At 31.4% G+C, this 12,454-nt stretch overlaps 2 protein-coding genes across 2 annotated transcripts; both read right to left on the bottom strand.

Annotated features, from left to right (window-relative positions):
- Positions 1-835: 835 nt before the first annotated feature.
- On the bottom strand, positions 836-6,193 carry LOC140054179 (PHD finger protein 23-like). Its single transcript, XM_072099073.1, has 5 exons — positions 6,048-6,193; positions 5,221-5,288; positions 4,875-4,967; positions 4,284-4,413; positions 836-3,894 (listed from the first exon to the last, which is right to left on the bottom strand). The coding sequence occupies exons 1-5, from the start codon at positions 6,055-6,057 to the stop codon at positions 3,659-3,661; spliced, it is 537 nt and encodes a 178-aa protein (XP_071955174.1). The 5' UTR covers positions 6,058-6,193; the 3' UTR covers positions 836-3,658.
- Positions 6,194-7,036: 843 nt separating this feature from the next.
- LOC140054630 (nucleoporin NUP35-like) lies at positions 7,037-11,893 on the bottom strand. Its single transcript, XM_072099695.1, has 11 exons — positions 11,789-11,893; positions 10,993-11,126; positions 10,601-10,716; positions 10,165-10,297; positions 9,947-10,019; positions 9,731-9,833; positions 9,551-9,604; positions 8,719-8,788; positions 8,110-8,238; positions 7,744-7,902; positions 7,037-7,638 (listed from the first exon to the last, which is right to left on the bottom strand). Exons 1-11 carry the CDS (start codon positions 11,799-11,801, stop codon positions 7,561-7,563), a joined length of 1,062 nt encoding a protein of 353 aa, XP_071955796.1. The 5' UTR covers positions 11,802-11,893; the 3' UTR covers positions 7,037-7,560.
- Positions 11,894-12,454: the final 561 nt, after the last annotated feature.

Below are 12,454 nucleotides of genomic sequence, written 5' to 3'. Positions count from 1 at the left end.
GCCTCGGTCGCGGCTCGCGGCTCTTTTTATCGTAGGTACGTTTTGTGTTGCGGAAGCCTAGCCTAGGCGTGGTGGTTCTGGATAAACGAGGCTACTACTTTTTGGATTCGTCCATTATTTGTAAAATTTCTCAATTAATTTTATTTGAAAGAGTAACACATTTCTTTTGTTTAAAAAAAAATAATTTAGTAAAATCATTATTTTGTATTTATGTAAATATTTTTGGTCATAAGTGATGCGAATATAAATCAAAATAGAAAGTGCAATCATGTTTTTTAAACAATTTATGACATATTTACAAACTGAAAAGATTCAAAATACTGAATATTAAAGATGTATTGTCCCTTTGTCAAATTCAAAAAAAATAAAAATAAAAAGATTTCGAAAAAAAGTGGGTCATTTTGAAGTATCATAATAGTTATTAACTTTCACCAAAAATTAGTCGGAAAAAAAATCATTTAACTGAAATACAGACGTTTTTTGGTTCAAAAAATAACTTTGACTTCCAGTCAAAGTTTTGATCAAAACATATCTTATAATGCAATGCGCTTATTTGGCTACTCTGTATGCATAATCATAAAACTTCCTCGCGATCTGTGTGAAAACACCTTCTCAACCGTGACAAGTTGTAAACAATCCTAATTAGCATCATGCATAATGTATACTCATGGTTTAAAATCTTTGTTTACTTTTAATCGCGACTAAGTCAATAACTTTAATATTACTTTGATATGGCCAATAAAAATTTAGTATATTTTGACTTTTTTTGTGTTTCAAGGGACAATACATCTTTAAAAGTAAAAACAAATATTTCTCTTTCTTTCAAACCTGTTAAATTTATTCAATTTCTTTTGCTTTTATGTATATTATGATAAATAGCTTGAAATAATTATAAAATAAAAGTACTAATGTACATCTACACAGACTGAAGGCACTAGTAGAATATAAAATAATACAGTTAAATAAATGAAACAAATAAAAACAAGAGACATGATTTGTTAAAGTACATAAGTGGAGCTAACAAAAGCGAACACATTGTGAGTTGCTCATGAATAAGAAACTTTTTGTTTAAATTTGATACAGCAGTATTTTAATAACCAACATTATGAATTACCACACCATCCTTATTTGCATAAGTAGAGCTATATATACAGTATATCCATAAATGTTATTTTTTTAAAAACTTAATTTGCTTACTTCTTTATTATTATTGAAACTTAATTATTTATATACTGCATAATTACAATTTGTTGACATTTTTATTCGCAGCCATCGAGTGAAACATGTGACAAGTTAGTACATAATTGGCCTTAAGTTCAAACTTTATATTTTTTAGAGAATGTTTCTAAGAAACACAGTTAGTTCTTAAAGAGGGAAATTAAAACAAAATAAGTTAAAATGAACAAAATATTTGTTATGTACAGTAAGTGTTTAGATATACAAAAAAAAAAAATAATTAAGATAAAAACACTGTTGTAGCTATATTAAATATAGTACTTTGTAATAGACTATAATGTGTCTACAACTTAATGCAATCAACGTCTTAAAATGAAAAACTTTCTTAAATTCTTATATCATTATTTTCTTATAAATAATCAACAATCCACATGACACTATTTTTATAAACACCTAAAACTTACTAGTTTTCAATATCAGTGATGAGGTATAGTCCCGGGTATAGTCAATAACTTTTACGCTAATTTTCCAACTGTGTGGTGGAAGGTATGTTATCCGAGAGACACTTCTATACCTAGTGACTTACTAGCAATAGAAGTGTGAGTGAAGTATAGCTTACTGTGAATATACTCATGAAAAAACAGGTATCACTCACAGGCAATGAGCCCCTGGTTTAGCACTCCTAAAGCCTTGTCTGTAGCACTATCAAACTTTATGTGACAACAAAATTTGATGGGTACATCACATTTGACCATATCACTACCAAATTTGGGCACATCACACTTTTTTTTATCAAACTAGTTTGATAGTGTAGACAAAGCTTTAAGAACCCTATAACACTGGTTAGTTGCAGTGGACGGCTCATGCTCGGGGGCGCTGGGTTTAGTCAATGAGTGCTCATAGCAGTTACGCTACTGACGGGTATAATGCTAGCACACGGCAAGCTTTACATGACATTTTTTTGGGACAATTTCATTACATGCTTCAGTCTATAAAAGCTACAGCAATTAGCATTGTAAGAAATTACTTACTACAAATAATTCATATAAAGATAATAGTAATGGCAGTGTTCTATGTTTTTAACAGGGACATATAAAGTCAAATGTAGCACCAACATTTCGGAGATGATCTTGTTTTAATGTGAAAACCATGTTTTAATCTATTTAGAAAAAGCATTAAGTCTTAATAAAAATAGGTGACCTGACAATATACGCTCAATAAAAAAAAATCACTATTCCCTTTTCTTTAGAGGCAAAAAGTTATTACTAAGTTTACAATGAGTAAAATAAAGAAGTCAAATATATTTCTACTGATAAACTATATTAAAGATATTTTGTCCCCTGAAAATTAGATGAATTAAAGACATTCTTAAGCTCTGTCTACACTATCAAACTTGATTTGACAAAAAGATGTAATTTGTCTATATATGGACATGATGTCATATCACTACCATATTCGAGCACATCACAATTTTTGTCAAACTAGTTTGATAGTGTGGACAAAGCTTAAGGTAAAATGTCAAAATTATTCTACTGCAGTTAACTACATATAACTGTAATAACAAATGGATTTAGATTTTTTCAATATAAAAGTTTATGAGGCAGTCACTGCAATAAAAATTGTGTATGATTACCCAAAAAAAGTTTGCTGATTTCATAAACAGCTTTAAAGAGTAAACAAAATACAGTTATACTGCAGTATAATAATTTTTACATTGTTCCCAACAAGAATTTATAAATAAATTTATCATATTTGTATTTATTTTGCAATAACATAAGCAAGTAAATTAGTTTACTTTTAAAATACATAGAAATTTTTCTTAGTTTAACTAAATGCAGTTAATTAAGGCTAATGAATCAAAAGAGCATAAGAGATAGAATTCATAAGATCATTAATCATAGTATCAGATTGCAAATTTAACAAAATATTATGATTATCAGGACTGTAAAAAATTTTTGTTTTAAAATTCTATATTCAGGTTGGCAGGTGTAAATATGAATACCTTATTAGGAACTGTGTTTTAGTGAACAGTCTTAAAATCACCCCTAATGGGCCTTTCACACCTGCTCCGGCACGGTCCCGTGACGACAAATCCAATCGAACGTCAATGTTTCGTTTTTACGCGGCTACGCGCACATCGATTGGTGCTTGGCCGCGTGAAGCGTCGTGAAAATGAAACATTGGCGTTTGATTCGCCGGACCGGAACAGGTGTGAAAGGCCCCTAAAACTTGTTGATACATGACACCAACATTTTACAGTCCAGATATCACAATTAATTTTTTGTTTATGATTCTTTGGTCTTCGTTTCAGGGGACATTTTTCTTTACCTGATTTTACCCATTCGATAAAGTTGCTTAAACTATCAAATATTTTTATATATAATATTTACAAGGACAATAAAACAGCTGCACGAAATGTTCATTCTTGTGAAAATGTGCTACCCTGTCTCATTGTCGCTCTAAAGTTGTAGTACCATAAGAACTATGTTTTTGGATAGAGCTCCGTAAAATGCTTCTTTGGCTCTCTAACACGGAACGATTTGCGTACTTTAACTTTAGAGTCCCTGCATCTGGTACAAATAAAAATATCGGGAACACTCGTTTTGCGGATTTTAGCGCATGATAAGTGAATCCATGTGAGGCATTCGGAACATTCAATCATGGGGCGTCCGGCAAATGGTTTACTGCAGTAACACGTTACTAGTTCCCAATCTTCATCTGCAAGAAAAAACATAAAATGTATGCAATATATGAATAAACAACATCGCTAAAAAGGGCATGATTAAATATGATAACACACCTGACACACATTTGATTTGGTTAATTAAATCACGTGCCATTCAATATTAGTTTTACTAAAGTGATATTTAATGGTGATCTTTAATGGTACTTATGTAGCATTGATTCAAAATGAAAGCAATGTATTAATTAAATAAAGTTTACTTTAAAACAGTAGAGGTGTCAAATAAGGACTATTTTGTATTTGTTGAATAGGGAGACTATTCACTCTGTCATGAAATATCCCTCCCTAATCAACTCATATAAACATTCATTATCTGTATACTACTGTATTGCATCTAGATTCTGAACTAAGATTTTTCTCTTACTGAGTTTCTTTGAACCTTGGCTCTGCATTCTCTTAGTTGGTAAGCAAGGTACACTAATCTCTGATCCACTTGCAATGCTGTTCCCTTCACTATCTTGAGGACTACGACTTCGCTTGTAGTTTCTAGATTTCTGCGAAGAGAAAAAGTATCACTGTTTCATTTAAAGATATATTGTCCCCCTGAAAAAATATTTGTTTTCAATTTTTGTTGTTGAAAATGCCATTTTGATGTTCCATATATGACTACGCTTGTAGTTTCTAGATTTCTGCGAAGAGAAAAAGTATCACTGTTTCATTTAAAGATATATTGTCCCCCTGAAAAAATATTTTTTTCAATTTTTGTTGTTGTTGAAAATGCCATTTTGATGTTCCATAATAGTTATTCACTTTTACCAAAAATTAGATAAACTAAAAAAGTTATTTACCTATAAAAACTGTAATTTAAAGCAAAAATTAGTCACATTTACTGGAAGTCAATGGGTTTTTGGTTGAACTTAACCTTTTCGTTTATTCAATAAATTCAACTCTGTACATATTACAAAATTGTATATTTTTTATTCTAGGTTTTATATACTCATATTTGCTAATTTACCTCTCTCTTTTGAAGTGAAGCCTCATAGTCTAACACCCATGTACAAAACGTGTTGAAATCTGTCATTGTCCGACGTTTCTTTGTTTTATTATGCTGAAAATCAAATAAATGTTAAAATGTTAAAAATTATTTTACTAAGAAAAGCTTAGAACATAGTCTACAAGATGTAAATATACAGTGAGATCACAACCATAACTACAGGCAATTATCCCAATACCAGGAAACCAGAAACTCTCTCTAACATAACTGGATCGATGGATACCCTATTTGGTGATGCAAAATATAATTATAAAGCTTATAATTAATATTTGTTTAAAGGTTTATAAAAATGATATATTATACTAACCTCAAAATAATTAATGTCTTCTACTTCTTCTTTTATTGGAGATGGACGTTTCAAAACGGGCGATGAAACTAAGAATCAAAATAAATGAATTAGTATATAAATTGATTGTTGGTTGATAAATAGAATTTATGGTATTAAAAGGATGATCACACTCAATTAACAAATAAAGACAATTATACAATCAGCTGAATTACATGATTAAATAAAAAAAATCTATGGGGAAACTGTATCTTAATTGCAGTACTGGACAAACACAGTCAAGATATTTACCCTTAAATTAAAAGTATAGTCTATATTACAATTTAAGTATCGCATATCAAATCAAGTTTAGTAAGAGTATTTCTGGTATTCACTGTAACCCATAACATCAACTAACATAGAGTTGTAATTTAATCCCTTCAGTATAGGAAAACACGATAATCGCTAATGTCAATTTGCCGAGAAGCGGCAGTTGTTGTTCTCTCCAACGCCCAAATGTTACCAGTGTCCACTGCGTAAATGGGTCCGAGAGGCCTAGACACCCACGGCTCGCATCAAATTGTTGTCAAAATATGTTCCAAGTTTGCGTTAGAAATAGCAGACATAATACCAACTTCCAAGCATGCTATGCTACATTAAAACAATCAGTTTTCAATGCTGAACTTATAAACAATAAATATTAGTGATAATAACACATATTTTGACACTAAATCTACATATTTTGAAAGGTGATTGCTGATTTTGTCCTTCTAGCCAGCTGGTTGCCTAAAGTGTTGCAGTAAGAAAAGAGGTGGGTTAGAAAACGACTGCAAACTATTTATTTACAAAGAGAAGACATTTTCTTTTACCTGATAACATATCGGCATATATTCATGTGCACTCTGTTAGTCTTGAATCTAGGAAAATGACTTAATTAAAGACAAATTCTGCTTCTTTTCAACACTGTTCCTGTATTTTTTCACCTTTCTCGACACTTTCGGTAACCGCTTTCTTGACATACAAGGTCAATCTCATTTGCATAGGTCAACAGTCCTGACGTCACGCGTCACAGACGGGCAGAAAATGCAACTACCCCCTCTATAATTTTCTCTAATTGAATTTGAACAAATTCTCCATCATTGTAGTAACTACTAGTATACTAAGTAGTATGCTTAATGGGATTAAGAGAATTGTTTTTCACAGCGCTTTCAGACCTTTTTTTCCATTTTTAAAATTCATAATCCTTAAATCCAATTTGTTTAATGACCAACTAATGCAATATGAACATACACGCAGTACCCCACACCAAATCTTTTATTGGTCTTTTCCAGATACAAAACTAAAACCATATCAAGTAATATGTAGTAATTGTCCATACTTCCCTGATGGAAGGTGATTGGCTGTTATTAATTGTTAAATAAACAGGACATCTGTAGGCATACAGAATTGTAGTTTACTAGCATACTGGCTATATGCAATACAGTGATGTAGCCATGAGAAATAAAGTGGTGCGGTTTTCGCGAGAAATGGAACAATCTCTAAGCCACTGAGTTGTCAAAGATCTCTGTGAAAAAATAGTCAGGTTGAAACCTTACCAACTGTACTAGTGGCTATGGTCTTTATAGCTACATAAAAATACATTCTATGACAAAAAGAAATAAAAAACTGACTTAAAATCCAATTTCTTTTATTATTAAATATAATATGCTTTAATGAGAACAGAATTATCCATATACAAAAAACTCGTAAAATGTCATACATGTGATTAACCACTCCTAGTTTTTTTGGATTAAAAACATCATATTTAAAAACATTATTAAATGACATGATTAGATCTATAATAATTAATTAGTGTGATGAATTGTTATTATATTTTCAATGAGTATTAAATTTAGCAGTAATAAATAAATTCTTCCATACAACTAAACTAGTTTAAAAATACACATAAAACATTATAAATGACACAAACATGAAGGAAAAACATGAATATTAATTTACATTAAGTTGCTCATAAATGTTCACCAATTTTATGAAGAACAAATGTTTAAAGCTCTGTCTACACTATCAAACTAGTGTGATGTTCCCAAATATGGTAGTGACATGCCCAAATATGGTAGTTATATGATGTCATCATGTCCACATATGGTCACATCACATTTTGTTGTCACATAAAGTTTGATAGTGTAGTCAGAGCTTTACACATATGATGTTTTAAAAAAGTTAAAAAACAGATCATGGCCGCCTAATCAGCAGGTCAGGTAATGTTTACACATTTTTCTATATTAATATCTTGTATTTTTTCCCTCATTTTTCAATTGTTTCAATCATAAAAATCACTATAAAATATTGTTTGGCTGTGTAAATGCTACCACCTGCTATCCACTACCATCCAAACATATACTCCATCGTTTTCGTAAGTACATTATTTGATTTCTTTGGCGTATTGCTGTCAGGCACAACCTATAAACATAAAAAAAAATGACACTTAATTCATTGACTTCATTCCTGCATTGTTACATATATTTAATTTACTGCATGTATATTCAACAAAAAAACATTACATACCTCAATTTCACTGTTAACTGTTTTATATGCAGAGGTTAAAGGTCGAATGGGTTTTTTAACTGGCGTTGTTGAATTGCGATTATACGTCGTAGATGAGGGCGTACAAGGAGTTAAGTGACCCGTAACATTCGCTTGACTATTGCTTCCTTCCATCACACTCTGTAAAAAAAAAAAAACATTTTGATATAATTATTCTAATTTTGAATTTTTATTTTTTGTTTGTTTTGTCCATTTGTTTGATGTGACAAGTTTTTTCTTCTTGTAAAATCCACTATTAATGGTATTTTTTGGTTGAATTATTTTGTTATTGTTATTTTCTATGCATTATTAATAGAAATAAATGTTTATGAAATGAATGTAATTTACCTTGTTTATACAGGGCGTGACACCAACCATGATACTATTGCCAAAGATCTTTCCGTTTTTACTCAACGCTTTCCTTGCTTGAATTTTAGATGTGTACTGAATGTGAAGCCAGTTTCCATTGCTTGCCACCTAAGAATAAAAAAAAATAAAATTAACACAGATAATAATATAAAAAAAGATTTGGATGAGAATAAAAAGACCTATAATAAAAATAAGAATATGGTGTTCTTTCTTTTATATGTATTATGCTTCAAGAATCTTCCTATTTTCTTTTAATTTTTTGAATTTACTTCAATAAAATGTGGTAAACAAGGGTGGGTCCATCCAGTCGAAGCTGAACAACAAAAATAAAACATGACAAGATATAAACATGTAACAATAAAATCAAAATAAAATAAACAAACAAATTTAGAATAAAAAATAAAATGAATTAAATAAAATGAATTTATCTTTGTTAAAAACAATATATTTATTTGTTATATTATCATTTGTAATTTCATCGAACAAAGAAAAGATGTTGTCATCGTCATAGTTGTGGACAGTCACATCTATTTCTTTACACAGTTATATACAAAATTAAATTATTTGATGTGGAGTCAGAATACTTACCACATGTTTGACAATATTGCCATATTGCGAGAACTGCTGAATAATAAATGATACGGCAGCAGAGGGTACTCTACAAAATAAACATATTTACATAGAAATAAATAGTTTTGAAAAGTTTTTAAACACAATATGAAGATATATCATGCATAATACCACCAAACTTGCGAGTTAGGATGACTATAACGAGGCATTTAATAAAAAGGCAAATTGCCTTAAAATGTAAATGTGACATGTTTCGAGAAACTATTCTCATCATCAGAACAGTAAACAACGCCTAGAGTGCTTATATACCAATAGGACATGTGTATGTAAATAAGTAAGTAATTAGCATAATAAGATATGAACACAAAAAACGAGAAGAAACTCAATTTTATATTATTGCTTATTGTTATTTATTAAGATTCAAGATTCAAATTTTATTCTCATCCATTTCTGGAAATTCCATTGCTTGCATTAAAAATTACAGAACAACAATTACAATACAATACAATAAACATATTCAAATTAATTAATTAAATTTCAGTATATCACCGGGCGGTTTAGAATTAATGTTCATTGCCTGATGTGTATATATATAAATATATATATATAAACACAATAGGCAAAGAACATTAATTCTAAACCGCCCGGTATATATATAAATATATATATATATATATAAACAATAAAAAGCATGAACTATTTACAGTATGCTAACATTTTTGTGTTTTTTTAAACTAGCTTGACAAATGAATGAATGAATGACTGATGTAAGAGAGCTGTGCTGTTGACTGTGAAAATCTGGCAGGGCTTTTAAAAATTCTTTCTTTCAATGTATTTAATATTGACTTACCCGAACACAGTTACCCATGTATCATTCAGTTGATCTCCTAAAGATATTGATTCTCTACAACAACAAAAATAAATTATAACAAAATTTCATCAAGATTTACTATTGCATAGACTGTGTGTGGTCTACTTGACTTTGTAGTAGACTTCTTACAAAAAAACATGGTCATTGCGTACTACTCACCCTTGTGTATAAAATGGATCAATTTGAGCTGGTGATGCTGGGGTGGGTGTTTGATGGCTGAAGAAACTGCCAGTTCCTGGGGATTGCACCTGACTTGGCGTACCTATCAAGAAAGTGTATATTTGAATACCCTGAGACTAGGGATATTCTTTGCTATAAAATCATGAAATACTATTTATAGATTAATATAAGAATCATGGACCTATGCATGCTTACCAACTGAGCTATATAATGGAGTTCTTGAAAAAGATGCGGATAAAGGCGGTGGGATATGGCCCTTGGAATCCATCTAGAAGAAAATATTGTACAAAATGATAAATTGCACAATTTGATACAACACTCTTTATACTTCCAATTTAAATACCAGTTTATAATTACATGTGTTATGTAAATTAATTTTGCAAATTTTACAATATTTTGAATAAAATGTTTACCTGTCGTCTGTCAGGTGATGCGGCATAGGATGTGTGGACTGCTGGACTTCCTCTCATCGCATTGACGTTGTCAAAGAGACCGGCCACTGGTGGCGCTCCAGATTTATCTTTAGGGGTATGGGTAATTGAACCCCTGGAAAAAGAGCAATTAATAATTATAATAGATTAGTGTGATATACCCAAATATGGTAGTGATATGCACAAATATGGTAGTGATATACCCAAATATGGTAGTGATATGCACAAATATGGTAGTGATATGCACAAATATGGTAGTGATATACCCAAATATGGTAGTGATATGCTTACATATTACATATGACTGATAGCATTTTATTATTTTTGTTGAAACGTTTCAATCAGAGGTTTAATTTCTGAGGGATTATTAAAGGCAAGCTCCTTAATCACTTCTTAGCATTTCTTAATCATTTTTTACCTTGTAATGTTTCTGCTTTCTGATCTATCAAATCTTGGTGTACTGTCCCTTGGTCCAAGTGTTGATGGCGTGAGAGCTTTTGATGGACTAGTTGACCACAGCCGATTAGCCGATGGCTGAAAAAAAATGAACAGTTTAATAAGTTTAATACATTTTACTGATGATGTAGATGTTTTTGGTCAGAAAACTTGCTTTATTAACAGTGGGTACAAAATGTTTAAGTACAAAATGTTGAGTTGAATTTTACATACTACGTCAGTATATACTTGCATGATGGTAATGAGTCGATTAACAACCTAAATAGCTTTTATGACCCTTCCTTTGTTTCTATGCATCACAACTATTAGTCAAGACTAACTGTGGGTACGTTCGTTGTGCCACACAATACTTACAGATGCTGTGGGTGTGGGATCTCCCATTAGGAATCCTGGGAGGTAGGCGGTATTGGAATGTTGACTACCACTTGAAATTGGAGAACCAAGAGTCATTGGTTCTATTCCAGGATGACTGCTGCTATGGTAACCACCTAAAAACAGATCAATAAATATTTATGCAATATTTTACCATGATATAATTATTATATAGATTCAAAATGATTGAAATCTGTCACGTTTTATGTTGGTTACGATAAAACTTCTTCTGCTATTTTAAATTGGGTTAAGATCTTATTAATACTTGGACAAGTGCTGGCAATGGCGAATTAAGATGATGATGATGGCGAGTTCAGCTGGCCTAACACATGTACTCAATAAAAAGAGAGTAAAATGTACAGTAGCAGCACTCCATGGACCATGGACTTTTTTGCCATGGTCCATGACATACTCACGTTGATTTTATTTTTTTAATCTATTCTTTAATTTATTTCAATTTCAAAGGCCTATACTTTTTACTTTTCATTAGGCCTAGTCTCATTTATGCTCTATCTTTAGAATAAGATTGAAAGTCGTATAGATATGGTAGGACTAGGCTAGGCCTAGCCTATATCACAAAACAGAAAACATGCACACGAGCCTACTCCAAACATTGCTGTGGTCGTCTCAGTGTCAACCACCACGTTCATCATACATAATGAGATGGGCTAGCCTAGGCCTAGCCTTTCAATCAAGATATAGACTATCCTTGAGTTATACTTAACCAAACATCGGTAGTTTATAAGCTAATATTATAACGGAACTTGAGATGTCTTACTTTGAGCATCCATTATTATTATAAACAAAAAATATATCTTTATGAAACTAACAAATATTAAAAATGTGCGCTCGCATGCACTTTTTTGATGGTTGAAAAATTGAAATCCCTAGCCTCTCATGTACAGCCACGTAGTTTCAACTTCATTAAAATAATAAGACTAATAAACTTGCGTAGTTTTTCCAATCGATGAGGGCTCACAACCAAAATTTGCAACCGGCCATCAGGGAAGAAATGCCCATCACACCGGGAAGTACAAAATTGCATTTTCAGTTGTAGTTGTTGTTATACTTTAATTAGAAATCTATTATATCTAGGCCTAGTAAGTATTATATATAAACATACAAATTCATACATGTTTCAGAAACACTGCGTGATAATATATTCCACAAAAGAAAAGGGATAAACTGTCTATACCTAGCTAGGGCCTAGCTAGGCTAGCTAGGCCTAGGCCCAGATCACTTCCTGTAGGAAGTAGACCCAGGCCCAAACTATGTAATTTAAATATAATAGGCCTAGGAGGTGGTAGACTAGAGTCTATACAGTACTATAATATTGTGGTGTGTTACGGGACGAGGAAAGTGATATACACTGTAAGCGAGCCCTAGTCCTAGCATAATTTATCTTGGTGTAGACTGCTAGCTAGGCATATGGTTTGATATATGA

This window comes from Antedon mediterranea, chromosome 7, assembly GCF_964355755.1.
Source record: "Antedon mediterranea chromosome 7, ecAntMedi1.1, whole genome shotgun sequence".
Classification (NCBI taxonomy): Eukaryota; Metazoa; Echinodermata; class Crinoidea; order Comatulida; family Antedonidae; genus Antedon; species Antedon mediterranea.
This window is presented reverse-complemented; position numbering and strand designations above follow the sequence as displayed.